This window comes from Musca domestica, unplaced genomic scaffold (genome assembly GCF_030504385.1).
Source record: "Musca domestica strain aabys unplaced genomic scaffold, Musca_domestica.polishedcontigs.V.1.1 16, whole genome shotgun sequence".
Taxonomy (NCBI): domain Eukaryota; kingdom Metazoa; phylum Arthropoda; class Insecta; order Diptera; family Muscidae; genus Musca; species Musca domestica.
Window position 1 is genome coordinate 2,823,661 of NW_026712219.1, and position 23,264 is coordinate 2,846,924.

The window sequence follows — 23,264 nt, forward strand, 5'->3', positions numbered from 1 at the left end:
GCCCAAGAACAAGTTGAAGAAGAAAATAAATGACGGTCATAAAACCGTCAAACTCGATTTTCGAATAGGCGCACAGCAAAATATAGAAAGTGAACGAACAATCGGTAGATACCCTGCATTTCACAAAATAGCTCGCCAGCCAGCCAACGAACCAACAACCACCAAAACCTGCATCGTAGATTCTTTTCGCGCGTAGTACACAACTACCTATTTTCCTACTTGTAGATACACATATTTGCTGTGAGTAACAATTTGGTTGCTTCATGCGTTTCGACAAGAGCCATTAGTAAATGAACACACCAAAAAAAACAAAACATCGAAAACAATAACAACAATAGCGGTAATAAATCGAATCGAATAGCAGAGGTAGGGGTACAACAATCACACTAATGTTAGCAATGGTGTTTATACTGTGATGAAGGTGATGGATGATAAAGAGTAGTCAAAAGAAGGAAAGTTATTTCGAAAGAGAATATGAAGGGCATTTTTTATGAGGCTGGTACACAGATATAATAAAGACATTAGATTCTAAATATATTAAGGATTATAAACACCTATATTTGTATGCAACATTAATGAAAATTCTACGCATGTACTGACTGTGAATTTGTTTCAAATATAGACCCTTCCTTAGAAGACCCCCATAACTTTAATAGGTCTTCGAGAAATAAATAACCCTTTACAGGTCGAAGAATCTCCACAACTTATTTTAGGATAGGAGCCCTTACAAAGGTATTCCAAAGATTGGAGGATAGAAATTTCTAAAACGTGTTTAATGAACAAGAGAAATTAAGATCTCCCCTAATGTTAAAACCTTTTATACAAATTTGCTCAGTTCCAGATCCTTCAAGAATTTTCTAGTTTTGCAACGTTTTATCGATATCATAATGGTAAAATCGGTTATCGTAGTAAAAACTATTACATTCTTGCGGCTCCGGAACAGTCCACTTGCTTGAATTGATTACCTATTTATGTATATAATACCTTTTTATACCCTCCACCATAATATGGATATATTCATGTAATACCCTACAAAGTATATATATTCTGGATCAGCGTAAAATTCTAAGTTGATTTAGCGATTTACGGCTGTGGGTCTGTCTGTCCGTCTACCTGTCTGTTGTTATCTGACAAAAAAATACATATGCACGCTGACGTCTTCGTATATCCCATATATAACGGTACCTCATAATATTCGGTATTTGAAGTTCGCATTAGGTACTGTAAGCTATGACAGGAAATTGTCTATGCAGTTCCACGTCTTCGTATAGCCTACATATAATGGTACCTACCGATATTCGATATTTTGATGTTATTAGCGACATTATTCACCTGAATTGTTTTAAATTTAGTATTTGAAGTTCGGAATCAGTACCACAGCCTATTACTTATACCAATCCATGTCCTCGTACAGACCGTAAATAACAGTTTTCATTTAGACTGTATTTTTCGACGGATTTTTTTAATTTTCTCAAGTTTCATAGAAATGGTGGAGGATATTTACTCGTTTAGATCTTTTACGGAACATTTAATGGCCTTCTTCGGTTTGAAGATACCTTACAGGTCGTCTATGGAGAGAAGAACTTTCATTTGTCTTCTATGGACCATTGTTTGAATTTAAACACTTCTGCTGCCGTTTTATTCATATATCTATAGAAGACATATGGGCCTTTACTAGTCTTCTACCCATAAAAGCTGTAGTCCTTTACTCATAGAAGAAAAAACACCTTTTGTAGGTATTCGAAAAATAGAACATCTAAGGCCTTCTTATATAAAGGGAATACCGTTAAGAGGAACTGTTCAGATCTTCAAAATATTGAAGGACTTCCGCAGGACTTCGATATATAAATTTACAGCTCTTCTGTATGTATAAGACCTTTTATGAATAGAAGATCTTCCTTGGGTCTTCTATAGGACTTTCATAGGTCTTCTATAAATCTTCATTAGGTCTATTTTTTTATTTTTTTTATTTTATTATTTATTTTATTTTATTTTATTCATATATCATTGGAAGAAATGTGGAAGGGGTTCTACATGTAGGGGCCTATAAAAATCTTCTATCCATAAAAATCACAGATTTCTATTCATAGAAGAGCTGTAAATATACTGAACATTTTTTATACCCTCCACCACACATAGTATGGAGGGTATATTAAGTTCGTCATTCCGTTTCTAACTCATCGAAATAATAATTTTAGACCCAACAAAGTATATATATTCTTGATCAACGTAAAATTCTAAGACGATTTCTGTTCGTCTGTTGTAATCACGTTACAGTCAAAACGATAAAAGGTAGGAAGCTTAAATTTTGCATAGATCAGATCTTGCTTTGAGGCAGGTAAGGTTCGAAGCCTCCATATAACGGTAACACCCGATATTCTATATTTTGATGTTTGTAACCAAATTTCGTATATCCCCCATATAACGGTACCTTCTCATATTCGGTATTTTGATGATGTTAGCTAAATTTTTCATATTTCGTATTTTGACATGACAAAATATTGCGAATGCAGACCCTCGTCTTCGTGTGGCCTCCATATAACGGTACCCCCCTATATTCTATATTTTGACGATTTTAGCTACAATACTAAGCGAAATTAGTGTGAGATATCGTATTTGAAGTTCCTAATGGATACTACAGACTGTGACAGAAAATTGTCCAGGTCTTCGTATATCTGCGATATAACGGTACCTACCCATTTACGGTATTTTGATGATTTTATCTACATTATTCACCGTTTTTTTTTTTTTTTTCAAGTTCCGTTTTTGAATATGGTAATGGCTTATCACAAACAATGCCTATGTAGGCCCAAATTTTTGTGTAGACCCCAATATAACGGCTATATTCGGTATTTTTAAGATTTTAACAAAATTCTTAACGAATTTTATTTTTTGAAAATTTCCAAATACATTCCAAATGGCGGAGGGTATTCAAAGTTCGGCCTGACCAAACTTACTATCTTTTACTTGTTTTTTTTTTTTCTTTTTGTTTCCTTGCTGTTGACAGTATTATTATTTCTTCAAAGCTAGCAGATTTCTAAAATACCCTATAGATAAACAAAAAATACATTGCTGGTAAAAGAACATTGTGACCGAATCCTCTCAGCTTGTGACCAAAAAATTAAACACAATGGAATCTTAACTAGCTCTAAGTACTGTCCTTAAATAGTCCAGGCAAGCTGCATTGAATGCATAAAAGGCGCTAAAAATCCTTTACAACAATAAATACATACCATGAAATAATCCTAATAGTATGGTTAGTTAGTCTACCCCAGACATTGTCTGCTGCAGAAGTTGACAACTTCCTTTGGTAATTTTTATATTGTTACGGTGATTGAAAATAAATTGTTTTTTTTTTGTAAGCATGTTCAACGAAAAGTATTCTGTTTGCTTTTTACCTAACCTCTCTGACGAAATTGTTGTTGCAGACATAAGAGAGTATAGTTTCCTCTCTAAGATGAATAGGAACAATATTATATTTTTAAGAATAATAAAATTGTGTGTTCAGAACATTAGACAGATGTGCGGAAATAGATTTCTTCAATACTGACCTTTGGTCAATAGAAAATTTAAAATGTTCATCAAAAATATGTGTTTACAAAGCTATTGTACTGGAATTTGGCGGGAACACTAACCGCACTATGGAGATCTTGCATGAAATCAAAATTTGCTTGATCGACATTGGGCATTCTTAATATTTTCGATATTTCTGATCAATTGTTGTGAGTTTGTGAGAATTATAAAATTATCAGGCAAGTCACAGGAACGAATTCCGTACGAAAGTGAATTTAATTTCGTACTTAGCTTCTTCACAAATCATAAAACGCAATATTCTTCTCGGTTTGAAACCTCTTTTGTTTTTGCAAGTGAAATTGTATTTTTTTATGGAAACTTGTCACCTTAAAAAACTTTTATGCAATAAAAATGTCTTAATGACAAATACACAGTTAAATTAAATTAAAATAATTAGCAAATTTTAAATAATTAGCAAATTTTAATGGTTTCTCAATTGACGAAGCCAATTGTTAACAAAGTGTTGTCACATCACTTTTTTCTTGAAAATCACTTTTTTCGTCAAACAAAAATTATTCAAAAAACAAGTAAAAAAACATTAAGTTCGGCCGGGCCAAACTTTTAATACCCTCCACCCTATCGTAAAAGAACATTAGAAAAAATGTGGCAAAAAACATTAAAATGCCGAATATCGGGAGGTACCGTTATATAGGGGCTACACCAACACGTGCACCTATAATTACAATGTTTCGCCACACGAGCTAGGACCCATTATGACCCACAAATACCAACTTTTACACAAATCAGTGAAAAAATGTGGCATAAAAATGTGGGACCCGTTGTGACCTACAAATATCAATTTTCAGACAAATCCGTGAAAAAATGTGGCATAAATCATCAAAATACCGAATATCGGTAGGTACCGTTATATGGGGGCTATACCAAAACGTGGACCTATACATGCAATGTTTTGCCACACGCTCAGGGACCCGTAATGACCTACAAATACCAATTTTCAGATAAATCCGTGAAAAAATGTGGCATAAATCATCAAAATACCGAATATCTGGAGGTACCGTTATATGGGGACTATACCAAAACGTGGACCGATATATCTCATTTTCAATACCAACCATCCTAGGGAAAATACACACACTTGTGCCAAATTTCAAAGGTCTACGTCAAATAATGTGGGCTCTATCGTGATTTCAACAGACAGACGGACAGACAGACAGACAGACAGACGGACAGACAGACAGACAGACGGACATCGCTAAATCGTCTTAGAATTTTATGCTGATTATGAATATATATACTTTATGGGGTCTACGACGAATATTTAGAGGTGTTACAAACGGAATGACAAAGTTAATATACCCTCCTACCCATGGTGGAGGGTATAATTAATAAACTGAAGCAGAGAAAAAAACTAAACAAAAATAACACTAAAAAGAAAAAAAGAATTTTGTACAAAAATGTAATTATCTGAAAATATGTTTAATAAAAACTCTTAATTTTTTTTAAATTTTTTCCAGTTGTACGTATTTTTTACCTGAGCCCGGGAAACTATATTTTTCTTGGAGGACAGACCCGGGACCCACGATTTTTGACCCGAAAGTCCGGTTCTTGGACCGGATCTACTTACCCGATATAGACAATATAGGTATCATTGGATAGCTTATGAAAATATCTAACCAATGAGGTAATTTTTAAGCGGTTTGCAAGTTATAGTCAAATTATCCACTTTTGCACCCGGATTTTTTATAAAACCGCAAAAAAAATTGGAAAATGGCCCATTATGGGGGTCAACTAAATTGATTCCAAATTATTGCTGACACTCTTACCTTTCCAAAATGCTTAAAGCATCATCTGATTAATGATAATGGTTTTAGTTTTGCACAAAAAAAAAAAAACACTTTTAAAAAGAATATTTACACTTCAGCAATGGTACAATGAAAAGGTAAGGTAGAGCTCCCAGCTGATTACAATTTTTTTCTAAGTGTGCCCGACTTCTGTCAATTTTGTGTATGTATTTGTTGTTTTGAAAAATAAAAATAAAACATATTCAAAATAATGATTAGAAGAAACATAAATTGCGAGGCGCGCATTAACAATTTTAACCAGATTTGCTATGGAATTAAAAGATTGAACACTTAGGTCCATATTCCAGGCTTTTCATTTATCTTTCGCGCTATTTGAATCATTTTAGAAATGAACAAAAAATACCAAATGAATGAAAACAACTTGTTGCCAATAATTTGGAACAATTCTGACAGGAAACGGGCATAGCCTCAGGGCTGTATTTCTGTAGTTTTACGAAGCTGTTCTACCTCCTTATTGTACCATGACTTCTACAATGTTTCTAGTCATGTGTTTTGTTTTGATTCCTCATTCATTCGTTCTTTCATTCCTCTAATGTTACCATATTGAATATTTAATATTGTCAAATTTAAATTGAATTTGTAGTTCACCAAATCGTACAAAATCTGAAGAAGCTAAAACAAAAACGAACGATTTTGAATTACGGAATTGAAACCATTTTCTCATACCTGCCTGTATGAGAAAAATTTGTATGTAAATATATTTTGAGCTTACTCAAAAAAATATGGCAACGTTAAAAAGGGCAAAGAATCATTTGATCAAGCATTTATATTTTGTCTGTTCCAGAACTGCAAGAATTTAAAAATATTAACTATAAAAACCGATGTTCTCTTTATGATATCGAAAAAATTGAAAAACTCAAGGATTCTTGGAGGTTCTGCAAGTAAGCAATTCTTTGTAATAAATTTATCTTTCTTGGAAAAAAATTGAGAATTGTTATATTTTGATTTTCGACCAATTTAATTATTTATTACTGGTTTTTATCGGGCTTTTCTGGTCGGATTGTTTTAAAATGAAAATAAGATTTTATTTCATTTTTTGCTCGACGTTTCGTTGGCTTTTTTCCAACATTAGTTGTGTTCCAGTACTTTTTTAATAGTAAAACTATTCGAAATAATAGTAAAACAGTTCGAAATGTCATTCTCATTAGGGTGTGCTAAAAAAATAAGGGAACGGAAAATTAGCATAAAATGTCAAAATTCCAAAAGTAAACAGTTGAATCGGACTGGTGAAAACTTACTGAAAAGGACGCAAAAATTTAAAAAATGAGTATTGAAGATAATAAGTTAAAATTAATAATCTATAATAATAATTACTAATCTGATTCCTCATTCAGCCAGTCCTCTTCACTGCTGGTATTAATACATTAGTTGCTCCATATTTTCTCTTTTTGTTTTTTGCCCGACAAATATTAGTTTTTAAGTTCACCATTTTCTTTATTTTTGTTGTCACGCGCGAACATTGAAATGTATCAATATATTTTTCAACCTTGTTAGCCCTGCCAATTAAATGTCAAATTTACAATATGCACATTTCTGCTCGGCCAAATTTATGTAGCTAAAACAAGCAGAAATGGGCACCACTCAGCGCCATTTTTTTCTCCAAGGGAGCTCCAAGTTTTTCTAGTTTTTGGAGTACGGGAACGCGTTGTAGCAGAATTAGTACTAATTTGTATGTTCTGGAACACAACTATTATCAAGAGCTTATTTATTTGAAATTTTTAATTATTTTTCATTATTATCTATTAATATGCATTAAAAACTTTACGTGGACATATAATTAATACAATAAATAATAAATAATAAAAAAACAGTTAAACTTAAGTTAATTTTATCACAGAACTGTTTCTACATTATCGCAATTGAGTATTCAATTGATTTTTTATTTTATTATTATTTATTGTATTAATTATATGTACGTGGAGTCCAGATTTTAATGCATTTTAATAGATAATAATGAAAAATAATTAAAAATTTCAAATAAATAAGCTCTTGATAATGTTGGAAAAAAACCAACGAAACGTCGAGCAAAAAAATGAAATAAAATCTTATTTTCATTTTAAAATAATCCGACCAAAAAAGCCCGATAAAAACCAGTAATTAAGAATTTTTTTTATATTGTCAAGTAAAATTAATCATTTCTAACAAAAATGTTTATTTCGATGAGTTACAAACGAAATTACAAAGTTAATACATGATCTGTTCCAGTACCTACAATAATCTACTATTTTTTTTTTTTTTTTTTTTTTTTTTTTTTGATATCATAAAAGGGGAATCGATTATAGTAGTAAAAACTTGTACATTCTTACAGTTCTAGAACAGACCAAAACCCTTCATAGTATGGTGGAGGCATGGCAGAAGAATACAGGTAGATGCATCAACGCTTGGGAGCATTGATATATCAAAAAAATTAAATGTTTTTTCATATATAAGTAGATATTTATATGTTTTCTTATACTACGTCATTCGGAGTTTATTATAATTCGTGTTTTTCAACAATTTTTACAAATTAAAACATTTTTCATTCAACATTTTCAATTCTAAAATTGGTTTGACAGTTCATTGTCCCAGCAGCTGTGTCGATGCGTCTACCTATATTCTTTTACCATGGGTGGAGGGTATAAAATAGATCCACTCCATTCCATAGAATAAGAATCTAGTATATGAAATATCCTAATCCTCTACATATGTTTATTAAACCCTACGACTCACTGTGGTACACGGTATTATGTCTTTGTGCATTTGTCTGTAACATGCAGAATAAAACGAGATAGACTCATAGTACCTGTGATGATCTTCATAGAATCACATTCTGAGTCGATTTATACATGTCCATATATTGAAAATAAAGTGCATGTCGCATATATTGTTCCATGGTAGAATGAAGAAGGTAAAGTCATGCAATCATATGTTTACAATTTTTTTTCAAAATTATTCATTTGACAACATCTTATTGTCAAAATTTATATTTTTAAATCCATTGTATACACAAAAATCGGAGATGGGAACCTGTTTTTTATTCAGTGAAATTTGACAAGATAAATTACAGAAAATGCAGAGATGGACAGTCTTATTTGAAATGACTTTACCTCCTTAATTTTACCATGTATTGTCCGATTGAGATTGGCATTATTAACCGGAATTATTTCAAATTCCGTATTTCAAGTTCGTAATGGGTGTCACAGCTAATAATAAAAATTTTTTTGTATGCAGGTCCAGGTCTTCGTATAGCCCCCATATGACGGTACCTCCAAATACTTGGTATTTTTATGATTTGTGCGACATTTTTGACCGGAATTGTAACAAACTTCGTATTTAAAGTTCGTCATCGGCACTACAGCCTATGACAAAAACATTCGTATATAGGTTCACGTTTTCGTATATCCCCCATATAACAATATTCTCAAATTGATCAAAGACCAAATTTAACCCCTCCTTTTTCACCACCCCACATTCATGGTAATCCTTATTCTACATTCGTTCAATTTTGTTTCTTTCAATTCAATACCAACTCTCATACACATATATGCGCTTACGTAAGGAAACACGTTTTTTTCTACAATCCAAGCACCCTCACTAATCAAGAAGTTAATTTTAACTGTGAAATAAAAACACATTGTTTTAGAGTGGTGTATTTTGTTTAACTTTAAGGATATTCCATTATATTTATTATAGTAATCAGTAATTTAATGTGTTTAATTTAAACATCCACATGCTCCATTATATGATGTAATCATATTTTTATATATAAATGTGTTTTTCAATCTTTATTGTTTAATAATGGCTGGTAAGAGTAATATTTTCATATCTTTAAAAAGCAACACTTTAAAGAAATTCGTTTGAAACGAATTGTCGAGTTTTTTTGGGGGAAAATAAAACAAAAAATCCATATCGTCGGCTAACAACATCCAAGAGAACATTTCTCCCTTTAGGCGCGCTCTCTCATAGATCTTGTTTAAGATGAAGTTGGGATGGAAATATTCTCCTAATGTTGTCGGCCATTTCGATTTCGCATCATTCGAGCCCTCGTGTTTTTATCTCTTCTCATCTACTGCTCAGACAGGGCATTGGTGGGTAATAACAAAGTAGAATAAGGAAAACCTGAACAAAAGTTTTCTATGGAAATTTTTAAGATTTTTTTGAACATTTCGATTTTTATAAGTTTTTATATTTTATTGTTTGTTATTCAATGTTTTCTTTAACTTAACGTTTTGTTTGTTGTTTTGCAAGTGACTATTTTTTCATTCATTCTTTTTAAAAGAGTGTTTAATTCTGCTTTAACGTTTCTGTGTGTGTTTATGCCTTAAGTGAAATCGTTTAACGATATTTTATATTTAAATTACAAGAATAACGTGAGACGACACCGATGATGGAACACTCTGTGTTTAGTAGTTGGTATTTTGGTGTGTGAGTGTGTAAGGTAGCTTTGGCTGTTGTTAATGCTACGTTTTTACTGAAATGACGATGGTAGGTTGTTGTTTTGTGAATTTATTTGTTGATGTTAGCATCCTTTGTTTAACCTTGGAAGGTGGACAAGAATTTGGTGACGACTTCCTTCAATTTAGCATCAGCGGATTCGGAGATCTTGCCTTCCTTGGCAATTTGGTCCAAGAGACCTTGTTCGGAGGTCTTGATGTGTTGCAAGAATTCCTTTTCGAACTTGGTGATCTTAGCGGGATCCATCTTGTCCAAGTGACCACGGACACCACAGTAGATGACAGCAACCTAAGCAGGACGAAATGTAATTAATAATCTTGCCTGGATTTCACTCCCAGCCGAATACTTACTTGATCTTCAATGGCCATGGGTACGTATTGACCTTGCTTCAACAATTCAGTCAAACGAACACCACGGTTCAACAATTGTTGGGTAGCAGCATCCAAATCGGAACCGAATTGGGCGAAAGCAGCTACTTCACGGTATTGGGCCAATTCCAATTTCATGGAACCAGCGACCTGTTTCATGGCCTTGGTTTGGGCAGCGGAACCGACACGGGATACAGACAAACCGACGTTAATGGCGGGACGGATACCCTTGTAGAACAATTCAGTTTCCAAGAAGATCTGACCGTCAGTGATGGAAATGACGTTGGTTGGAATGTAAGCGGATACATCACCGGCTTGGGTTTCAATGACGGGCAAGGCAGTCAAGGAGCCACCACCCATGGCGGGGGACATCTTGGCGGCACGTTCCAACAAACGGGAATGCAAGTAGAAGACATCACCGGGGTAGGCTTCACGACCTGGGGGACGACGCAACAACAGGGACATTTGACGGTAGGCGACGGCCTGTTTGGACAAATCGTCATAGATGATCAAGGCGTGCTTGCCCTTGTCACGGAAGTATTCACCCATGGCGCAGCCAGAGTAGGGAGCCAAGTATTGCAAGGGAGCGGCATCGGAGGCAGTGGCGGAGACAATGACGGAGTAGTCCATGGCGCCGGCATCAGTCAAACGCTTGACAATTTGGGCGACGGTGGAACGCTTCTGACCAATGGCAACGTAGATACAGTACAATTTCTTGGATTCATCTTGGCCATCGTTGAAACGCTTTTGGTTGATGATGGTATCAATAGCCAAAGCGGTTTTGCTGTATTTGAGGAAAGGTTTAAAGAGACAATAAAAAAATATTAAGAACATGTTATAATATGGAATATAATCTTTCTCCTTCATCCCCCCTCAGATTATCTTACCCAGTTTGACGATCACCAATGATCAATTCACGTTGACCACGACCAATGGGTACCAAGGAATCGACGGCCTTAATACCAGTTTGCATAGGTTCGCGTACAGAGACACGGGGAATGATACCGGGGGCCTTGATACCGACACGGAAACGTTCCTTGGTGTTGATGGCACCCTTACCGTCAATGGCGTTACCCAAAGCATCAACGACACGGCCCAACAATTCATCACCGACGGGGACATCGACAATAGCACCGGTACGCTTGACAATATCGCCTTGCTTGATGAGCTTATCGTTACCGAATACGACAACACCAACGTTATCGGGTTCCAAATTCAAAGCCATACCCTTCAAACCGGAGGAGAATTCTACCATCTCATCGGCTTGGATGTTGTTCAAGCCATAGACACGAGCGATACCATCACCAATGCTCAACACACGGCCAGTCTCTTCCAAATCGGCCTTGGGAGCAACGCCCATAATGCGTTCTTCCAAGATGGAAGAGATTTCAGCGCTGCGTTGTGTGCTGGAGACATGGAGTTTACGTGCAGCTAGAGTTGCAGCTGGGTAAGCGGCTTTGGCAGCAACCTAAATGCAGTTAAGTAAAAGGAAAAATATATTAGTATGTAATACTCATCAAATGTCATGTGTTGTTGGTGTTGTTATTTTAAGAAGAAGAATCTACTTGTTTTATGCAATATACAAAAAAATTATGCCTACAATATATCTTTTGTTATGTAAGAAAAAAAGGGGTTGGGAGTTGGTTGTACGGATAGACAGTACAATAGGTATTAGATGCTTTGTCGAGGTGGATAAAAGTGTAAAAACAAATTTTGAAGTGGTCAAATAACACACTTTGGACGTTTTTTTCACAATAGCTCTTGAATTCTGAGTAAGAGAGGAGAATAATTACGACATTTTCTTCCCTGCCACCAACAAAATTGCAGTTTCTGTGAAAAAAAAAGTCGTGTGATATGGACTCGGAGGGAAAAACAAATTTGAGTTTAGAAAAATAGCAAACTACAAGAGATTATAACTACTTTTCTACTGACATGCCAATGAGGGGAAGGTTTTGCACATATATATTTTTAAATGTGACAAGTCATATACATTTGATAAAGTCTTGACATGACTAAATCAATGAATAAATGTTTGCCACCAATTAGTTTTGGCAAGTTTAAAAAATCGCATCAAATGAGGCATGATCAAATTTGACGCAGAGTGCTCTTGCCAAAGAAAGGGGGGTGGAAAGAAGCATTTGGTAAGCAAAGTTTAGCATTTTCAAAACAGCGATTGTCAAATAGCTAATTACGTGAGGTTTCAACAAAGGCAGGAGTTAGGTTAAATCGGGACAATTACAAAGTGGGATATCAACTCTTTACTGTTAGTTGCATAGCGGCAAGCAATTGGACATTTTTCACATTCTAGATCACTACATGGGAGAACAACACAAGATACTTTTCTACAAGACATTGACATATATATAAATGAGTTTCATAAGGCAATTAAAAGTTTTTCTATTAAAAAATTTCCAAAGACTTCTATATATATTATACATTCAAAATGTCTTCATTCTTCTAGAGGGACACACCATTTAAATGTATCCCAAAATCATATCCCTGTTTTCTTTTCTGTCATATTTTGTTTAGGCGTACGATTTACAAGAGGTCTATGGATATTTGTTGTTTTTGTTTTCTAGGTTGGTACCCAGTTATTTTGAAAATGAATCTTTGGTCTTTCCTTAATTTTTCTTAGTATTTTCTCACTAATCAAGCAGACCCAGGACCAACATGTGTAATTCTTTTTACATTTCGATATATATACAGGCTCTAAATTAAAGCAAAAAATTAAATTCACAAATAAAAAATACTGAAATACACTTTTTTATAGTCGAGAAATGTAGAAAATCTCCGTTAACTCGAAGAAATACCTTGGGACAGTCTCATTGTTAAAATGTACAACAGAAATTTCATTTCTTTTTTGTAATTAGGCTAGATTTAAGGGAAGGTTTGAACCCCTCCAAACCAATAAAAATAGATTTTTTGCAGAATATTAAAAAAAGTTCGTAAAATATTTTTGTAGCAACGCCCAATAAATTATTGTCGCAGACAACAAATAATAAATAGTAAGGCAGGTATATCAAAACAAGGATATATGTTCGAGATCTGTGGACCGATGTTGGCAAAATCAATTTTCTTGCTTGCAGAAAACAATTTTTCTTCGTTAGGGAGAAGGCATTGACACCTTTTCCATATAGTGACATAACCCAACCAGAAACCGGAAAAAGTTTTATCATACCTACGTACCAAATAAAATATTGGTAAAATGCCAATATATAATAAGTATGTATATACATTATTAAAAACAATGTTCTACTGTCTTAAACTTAGTAAGTGATGAATAATAGTTTTTTTACAAATATGCAATGTAAATGCCGGGTGCTTACAAAATATATTTTTTTAAATTAAGAAAAAAATGTGCAAAAGTTTTAACATTTATAATAAATTACAGGAAATGTCAATAATATTGTATATATTTTATGGAATTTTCATTAAATTACACTTATGTAAGATTTGACCGAAAAAAGTCTACTCTGGCAATTGAATAACCATCAGCAGCAGTAAATATGGCAGCACATGCAGTTGGTTGTTCTTTTCTCACACACATACTATGAACAAAAGCAACCAACAAACACACACTACCGAAAAATAACAGACAGATCTTTGCAATAATTTGCAAACAAAAGTTTAATTCCAATTAGAAAAATCAAAATAAATTAATATTTCTTCAAGTTTTTTTTTTCTTCTATGAATATTTTTTTTACTTTAAATCGTATATTTATTAAAATGTAAATGTGGACATAACCTAACCTCAACTCGGTAGTGTAGGCATTTTGCTGTTCCTCTTGGCAGTTATGTGATTTTTGACAGCTGAGCAAGAGAAACAGAAAAATAACACCAACAATTGAACCGGGCCATTGGGAGAGTGACAAGAGAGAGCAATAGAATACAGTAGCATTGAAGAAGAGAGCAGTTGCCGAAGACGGGGGAAAAGTGCCGCAAAATTCAGCCGTTTTCTGAACATTATGTAACTTGGGCGAAAAACTTAAAAGCTATGCTTAGAATTTTCCCCAAAATAAACAATTTAAACTTTGATAAAAACCAAAATTTCACTGCACTTATTCCTTCGGTTCGGCCCATCTTACTTGGTTCCACATTCTTCCAAACTCATTGCCACTCAACTCAGCCACTGAACCTAACCAAGGGTTGCGTAACATTATCGGCAAATCTTTTAAATCCATGAAAAATTCATAAAACTTCACTTTTTATTTGTGAAAAATTGTTCCAATCACTTTACTTTTGTTGTGGCCATAATTTTCTTTCCGTTCAAGCCATGTTTTCTGATTGCACAACTTTTTTCATTCTCTTGAAGAGTTTTCACACACTTTCGTCGGGCAAAGACATTTTTGCACATTTTTTTCTCGTTATAATTTTTGGTTTTTTTAATATTTATTCCAATTTGTTTAAACTAATACCTGTTGAGCGGCCTTTGGCAAATTGCGGGCCACAGATGTAGCCAAACGAGCAGAAATCATCGACATTTTGACTTAAAATTAATTTTCTATTTCTTGTCGCTTGCAGAAAAAACGGATTTACTTCTTATACACCCAGCCCTCTCTAGACGTAATACTTGCAAAGATGGTTGACTTGTGGTGCTGATTCGTTCACTTTGCCATTGACGTTAAGTTTTGTCAGCACGAAATTCAGCCATAGCGTTAAGTTTCTTTTCGTTGTTTCCGTGTTGCCAGATCGAATGGACGACATATGGTGGCAAGGGAATGTTAAAGCGTTGTATTGTTCTAATTTATTTTATATTGGAGTATAATTTTATACTAAAGAAAAATAAGTATTCCAGTTAAATTATCATAAAACCTCTAATTTTTTGTCGAAACCTGGCTAACGCCAACTACTTGTATACCCTCCACCATAGTGTGGAAAATATATATTTTTTGATTGATCAGCATAAAATTCTATGTAGTTTTAGCAATAATGCCTGTCTGTCCCTGTGTAAAATTTTCCTCAAATGTATATTATGTCTGCAGGACTTTTCGTATTGAAAATGGTCCATGTAGGTCCAAGTTTTGGTATAGCTCCCATGTAATGGTACCTCTCTTTTTTCGGTATTTTGCTTATTTTAGCGACATTATTCACCGGAATTGTTTCAAATTTGGTATTTGAAGTTCGTAATTGATAGTACAGCCTATGAACCAAAATTGTCCGTGCAAGTCCACGTCTTCGTATAGCCCCCATATAACGGCACCTCCCAATATTCGATACATTGATGATTTTAGAGACATTATTCACCGGAGTTGTTTCAAATTTGGTATTTGTCCAGGTCCCTATATAACAGTACCTCCCTATATTCGGTATTTTGATGATTTTATCTACATTATTCAGCGAATTTTTTCATGTTTCGCATTTGAATGTTTTAATGGCTTATGACAAAAGTTGCCTATGCTGACCTTTATATAGCGGCTACATTCGGTACTTTTAAGATTTTAACTGATTTTATTTTTTTTTGAAAAGTGCCAAATTCGTTCCAAATGGTGGAAGGTATTTTAAGTTCGGGCCGGCCGAACTTACAGTTTTTTTACTTTTAGGAATTATGAAAACTCAGTGTAGAACTATAGCATTATCCAATTGATTTCTTGTTACTAGTAGCCTCTTGTACGCGTACCTGTAGATATTTGTAGTATTTCGTTTTTAAAATTTGTGATTAGTCGCGTAATCTAGTTAGTAATTTTTGTTTTAGGCTTATATTAAGGGTTTGGTTTAGTGTATCCTTAAAAGTTTTTCTAAAATGCGATGTTACGGAACCCCTTTTCGATATATTTTCTGCACATTAGTCCTTAGGTTGCTACATTGCCACAGAAAACTCCTCCAAAATATAATATTTGGTCCCGCTTTAACTAGCAAGGACAATTTACCATAAAAGTTCTAGTAAAACAATAAAAGAGCAATACAAAGCTTAACTAGTCATGAAATACCTTATTTCGATGAATTTCTGGAAAAAGTAATGAAAAATGTGATTTGTGTAAAGTAATATGTGACAAACACTGTATATTGATATATTTTCATGTATATATAAAGAAGGTTTTAGAGTCTTACACACATGTTTGCGATGAGCACGAAAATACGCGTCTTCTTATCACAATAAAACGTTTGAGACTTTCGTATCGTATATTTCAAATGAACCTAAGTTTAAAAATTTTTGTAAAATATTAAAGTAAAGTAGTAAAGTTCAATGGTTTTAAATATTTGCTCTGTTCCTGAATCTGCGAGAATCTACTAGTTTTGCAATATTTTTCGATATCGTTAAAAACTTGTTATCGTAGCAGTATGTTAAAGCATATATTTTTATTTTGTAATTTCCAAGTTGGAACTTTTCATTTTTATATTTTCATACGCAATGAGTATTTTGGCAATTCTAATTGAAAACTATGCATTTGACTTTTGTATTATTGTGTCAATATAAAATTAAATTTTTTCAACGAATACATTTTTCAATATAATTTAGATGTTCTTCTTACACTTATCGTTTCTAATCAAAATTATGTTGAACTAAGACAAATTTAAAATATATAATAAAACCGTATTATAAAATAGAAGCAAAACATTGTGCTGCTATCCCCTCTTTCATTTCAGTGTTATAGTATGGCAACGTTCGCAACGTTGAACAATACAACACTGTATTTATTCAGCAACATCTTCGTTAAAATTATGCGTGTTGCCAACCTTATAAATTTATGTTGGACCAATTAAAAATGTGGTAACACTGAATGGGTAATAAAGTTACCATATTCAGTTTCGAGTGGCCAAAGGCAGGAGTTAACCATAATTAATAAAATGTCGTAAAATAACTTTCCGGCATTAACAAAATGACGGGGTTATTCGCCACAAAGTTCCCCAAAATAGGCATATGAAAAAATAAAGCCGAAAATTGTCAACTTTAACAGTGGGTTTTCTGGTAGATTGAAATAATAATATAGAAAACATGTGAATATTTGGTATTTTGAAAATGAAAATTTATATTCTATTAGTGTTTCAAATTTAGTTAATTTTGAATGGAGTTAGCATTTCCGTGTATTTGGGTAATACGGCCGTACAAAAAAGCTTGTTAGTGGTGAGAAGCGGGGTATTTCTGTATCATTTATCATTCAATATACGGAAATGTCATGGAAATGCCTAACATCCCTCCTGCATAGCCGCTTTTCTTATCCCTCGCTTTAGGAAGAGCAAAGGAAAAAGTTACCATTATTACATATTACCTTTGAAACATGCATTTTTTCCGAGGTATACAAATAAAAATATAAAATTGGTTTTTATTCGGCTCCGAAACATGCAAGAATATAACAGTTTTGCATTTTTTTGTCGATATTATAAGGGAAAATTAGTTATCCTATCAAAAATTGTACATATTTATATTAAGTTCACATGGCACGTGATTCGATCTCTATTCCTTGTTCGACCATTATTTAAGAAATATCTACTTAATTTCCCACACAAAATTTGCTGAGCTAACAAAGATTCTTTGTTCCATTCAAATCACACTCAGATCTAAGATGAAATGTATGCCATTCATCGAAAAAATAAATTATGACATTTAAAAAATAGAAAAATTTAAAGAAATTTTAAAATTTTTTGGGGAGACTGAGAATTATGAATGAAAGCTACAAAGTTAAATTGCGTATTTACATTCAAACAAATGTAAATTTTATTTTCTCTCTCATCCGAGGCGCGCATTTTGTACACGAGTTGAAACTTCTTCAGAAAACTGCATGGTAGAAATACCAGGAGCAACATAGGCGAAAATTACAACAAAGCTGTAATTCGGGCGAATTAATTTGAAGTACAAAATTTTGGGGCAGATTGTTTATCCAATCAAAATATTAAACATGGTAAAATTATGAAGGTAAAGTCATTTCAAATAAGCATACCCATCTCCGCATTTTCTGTAATTTACCTTGTCCCATTTCACTACATAAAAAGAGGTTCCCATCTCTGATTTCTGTATGTGCAATAGATTTATAAATACAAAATACGAAAAATTTCTTTACAAGAAGAAATCAGGCCAAATTAATTAAATTGCTCAGCTATGAAATGTATAGTAGACTTGCAGGAAGTCGTTTATGTATAGATAACTTTTATACATTTCGAAATTACGGGGATAAACAATTTGAAATGAAAAAAATTATCTCAATATTTAACCACACCCCAAAAATTTGTCAATGTTTTGTTCCCCAAACCAATCTAACATTCTTTGGATTCATTCACCTTTCACTGTTGAAGTCCTGTAGTGTATAACATAGTTAAAAATCTGTACAAATAAGATGATGAAATTCCATGTATCGGTTTATCTCCTATATGCAATTGCTTCCCGGTTTCACTTATTTCAAATATCCACTTATTTCAATATCCATATTTAGATCTCCATATTACCTATGCCCACCATATGTTGAATATACACTTTTTCCTTCATACTCTATAAAAACTTAACATCTTGACTTTCTATCAATTACATTGTTAAAGTTTGAAATCGGCAGTTTTGAAATTTAAACTTAAATAACTATGAATAGAAGTGACCAAATAATGAAATAATTACAAAAAACGTCAACAGTGTTCTCTGCTCTTTTGAGCTCCGATCATTTATTACGAGAGAATAACGGTTTTTGTCAGTGAATTTCTTCCAATGCATGCTTGTTTGTAAAGAAAACAAGTAAAAAAACATTAATTTCGGCCGGGCCAAACTTTTAATACCCTCCACCTTAGGGTAAAAGAAACATTAGAAGAAATGTGGCAAAAAACATTACAATTCCGAATATCGGGAGGTACCGTTATATGGGGGCTACACCAAAAGGTGGACCTATAATTACAATGTTTTGCCATACGAACTAGAACCCATTATGACCCACAAATACCAATTCTTAGACAAATCAGTGAAAAAATGTGGCAAAAACCATCAAAATACCGAATAGCGGGAGGTACCGTTATATGGGGGCTATATCAAATCATGGACCCATGCATGCAATATTTCGCCATCGAAGCTGGAACCCATTATGACCAACAAATACCAATTTTCAGACAAATCCGTGAAAAAATGTGGCAAAAATCATCCAATTACCGAATATCGGGAGGTACCGTTATAAGGGAGCTTTACCAAAACGTGGACCTACACATGCAATGTTTTGCCACACGCTCAGGGACCCATTATGACCCACAAATACCAATTTTTAGACAAATCAGTGAACAAATGTGGCAAAAACCATCAAAATACCGAATATCGGGAGTTACCGTTATATGGGAGCTATACCAAATCATGGGCCCATACATGCAATGTTTCGCCACCGGAGCTGGAAACCATTATGACCCACATATACCAATTTTTAGACAAATCCGTGAAAAAATGTGGCAAAAAAAATAAAATACCGAATATCGGGAGGTACCTTTATATGGGGGCTATACCACAACGTGGACCTATACATGCAATGTTTTGCCACACGCGCAGGGACCCGTTATGACCTACAAATACCAATTTTCAGACAAATCCGTGAAAAAATGTGGCATAAATCATCAAAATACCGAATATCGGAAGGTACCGTTATATGGGGACTATACCAGAACGTGGACCGATATATCTCATTTTCAATACCAACCATCCTAGACACAATGCAAATAGCTCTGTTAAATTTTGGCCCTCTACGTCAAATAATGTGGGCTGTATCGTGATTTCAACAGACAGACAGACAGACGGACATCGTTAAATCGACTTAGAATTTTATGCTGATTATGAATATATATACTTTATGGGGTCTAAGACGGATATTTAAGGATGTTACAAACGGAATGACAAAGTTAATATACCCTCCTTTCCAAGGTGGAGGGTATAAAAATAGGGGTGGCGTCAACTTTATAATCAATTTAAGGACATTAAATTCAATACTTTTGGAATCCGAAATATTTTATGATAGTAAATAACAGCCTAAAGATCATTTTATATCTTAAAAAATTTACAAATCAAGCATTTTTCTGTTATATTTTTTAAATGCCGATATTAGGAACAGAAAAAAAGAGATTTGTCAGTAGTCGGCAGGGGGTGCCGATTGCAAGAAAAATATAATTGTTGACCAATTTCACCAAAACTTGAGAAAACTATTAAAAAATTATCCAAAAACTACACAAATAAAAAAATATTTTTGTGTCGGCAGTTGATTTTATTTGGGCTTTTTGATCAACTTTTCTAAATTAAGTAGGTTTTTCAAATCAGCTATTTGACGTCTTAGATAGCGGTGGCATTTTTTTTTTTTTAAAATGTTGGCTATCTAAAGGAAAAAAGATCAATTCACAAATTCCAAATATAAGAAAGGCACTTTTTTATTTAATCTCATTTCTATTTTAATTGAAAATCCATACGTTACTGAAGGTAACAGTACTATTTAGTTCAGAATGATAATTAAATAGAACACTATTTAAAAACGAAATTAATTTCAAATTCTGGATTAAACTATGAATTATAATATAGCATTATTTTATACTATTTAAAATAACAAAATATGTCTCATATGCCGACTACTGGCAAATAGACATGCCGAGCATTGGAAAATGGTGCCGATTACTGGCAAAAAACTACTATTTTAGTAAAATTGCATATTTTGCCAATTTAATAAAAGCAAATTAAATTTTTATTTTTTATTTCGAAAAGTAAACAAAATTTGGAATCTGAACAACTTTATTTTTCTGTTGATTGATGTTGACGTTGATTGAATGATTTCACTCAGAATATTGAAAGATCGAAACATTGAAAATCCTTAAAGTGGCGACTACTGGTACACTTACCCTATACGGGTATAGTCTGAATGGGCTTTAACTATATATTTTAGAAGTTAAAACAATCTATTGAGATTTTTGGTCTTTTTAAATATAAGTAGAATTTTATATGATTTCTTATACGACGTTATATAATACGCGTTGTTCAACAATTTTTACAAATTTAAATAATTTTCCAAAATTGGTTTGACAGTTCATTGCCCCAGCGGCTATGTCGATGCGTCTATCTATATTCTTCTACGATGCTACAACTGTAACATTATTAACAATCACAAATTTCTATGTGGTTGTTGTTAAATTGTATTTATTGTATTAATGCGTTAAACTTGTATATATTATATATATATTTAAATTTGCTTGAGAATAATAATTTTTGTTTTTTTTTATGTCCCCAAGTCTAGGTTTATCTTCTTTTATTCTAGTGCAATGGTTTAAAAACAACATATGAAAGAACTAATCATGTTAACTAACTATATATTGACTGAATGTACATGTATTTCACGCAGCGCCATCTATATATGAAATGATATGCAACATCACAACGGAGATGGGCAGCACTAAACGCCATTCCCATTAAGAATTTGGCAGCACTTATGGTCGTTAGAAAAGCTGCCGAAATCTATAAAAAAGTGTATGCAAAGTTTTATACGCTCCTCTAGATAAAATATCCAGAACTAAATTAGAAATAGCATAAAAAATATTTATATAAATAAATAGTGTTTGTAAAAAATCATACATAAGTTTTTTTTTAATATTAAGAACTTAATTAGATATCAAGTTGATTTAGGTACAAAAGCATGTAATTGACTCAAAATAGCAGACATAAAAGCTTCCAAGACCATTCAAGTTAGGCCACACAGTAGGCGAATCCAGAACTTAGTATTTTCTTGTTGTCAGAAGTAAAAAAAAAATATGAAAATACGAAAAAATAGAAAAAAAATTATTTCACAAAATTTTAAAATTAAAAAAACTTTAAAATAAGAATAACTTTGATTAGAGGAAATGTTCTTTCAACACAAAAAATAAAAGAGATCTGCTAGTCTTACCGGTTCACTTAGTATAAATGTTTTGCTAACTTCTAGTACACTTCCAGTTCAAATGTCTCCTTAGAATCGTTAGAATCGTTTAAAATGAACACTGTTAGAACACTTGTTTAGCTGTTGATTTTTATAAAACGTGTTTCAAAAAGTTGATCCGTATTGAAATTTTTAATGTTTTTTTTTTTATTTCTTGAGTACCAGTTTAAAAGGCATTTTTAAAATCAATGGAAAAATGCAAGTTATTTTTGTACCATTTTTATTTTTTAATGCTGTAGTTATTTCCAAATTTCAATGAATATCACAGCTCTTGTTCCAGCTTTTCCACTGAGATATTAATATGACCTCCTTCGCAGACATGCATGGCATGTCTTATATCATAGTGCCATCACCCTGACGAATTCAATCAAAATATGGGAACTTGAAATTAACCTGCAATTTGTTTAATATGTTTAGGCATTTATCACATGCCTCTTACTCCATTTCATGATGCTTCGTTAATTTATTGCTAAGCAACGCCAGATGTCAGTCTGGGTTAGAGTGAGAGTGTCTCGGTGTGAGTTTGGCATGCATATGTGTGAAATTATTACGGCAAACAAGTAACCACTAACCTAAAATTATATGTCAAAACAAGGATACAAAGAAACAAGGATAAATCATAAAAGATAAGGAAACGGAGTAAAACACATTGGAAAGTTATCACGAGAGAGAGAGGGAGAGAGAGAGATTGCAAAAAACATGTAAAAACATAATACATTTTTGGAGAATACTCTCAATTTGCCGCTCTCTGGTATTCCAGCATTGTCTCTTGGCAGAAAATAAACACATACATACACACACACAAATGTAAATGGTGGGATATTTTAAGTTGAAAGTTTAATGACTGTTGAATGTTCCTTCAACGGGGAGGGTTGAAAACGACGTGAATTGTGTGGCTGGACAAGGGTGCGGGTTGAGGGGTATGAGTGTGTGTGTGTTGGGGGCGGGGTGGGGAGCACATGATTTACTTGTGGAGACTTGATGCAAGAGATGCTTTTAATTCAATGAGCGGAAGAGAGAGAGAAAGAGCGAGAGTGAAAAATAGCTCTTTGAATCCAAGTATTCCTGCGAAACGCACAGATGCCTGACAACAAATCAGTCGCTGATAGCAGCCTCACATAGACGGGTCAACATTGAAAAACCTAAGAAACCGATGTTTAGCGTGTCAGGAAACGGTCGTAACGAGGAAAAAATCTAATACCACAAAGAAGAGTGAAAATACTTTT

General features: G+C 33.4%; 1 protein-coding gene across 1 annotated transcript; it reads right to left on the reverse strand.

Moving 5' to 3' along the window:
* Nucleotides 1-9,539: 9,539 nt before the first annotated feature.
* LOC101893295 (ATP synthase subunit alpha, mitochondrial) lies at nt 9,540-14,802 on the reverse strand. The gene is made up of 4 exons (XM_005176505.4): nt 14,614-14,802; nt 11,086-11,666; nt 10,181-10,982; nt 9,540-10,118 (listed from the first exon to the last, which is right to left on the reverse strand). Exons 1-4 carry the CDS (start codon nt 14,677-14,679, stop codon nt 9,909-9,911), a joined length of 1,659 nt encoding a protein of 552 aa, XP_005176562.1. The 5' UTR covers nt 14,680-14,802; the 3' UTR covers nt 9,540-9,908.
* Between the last annotated feature and the right edge of the window lie 8,462 nt (nt 14,803-23,264).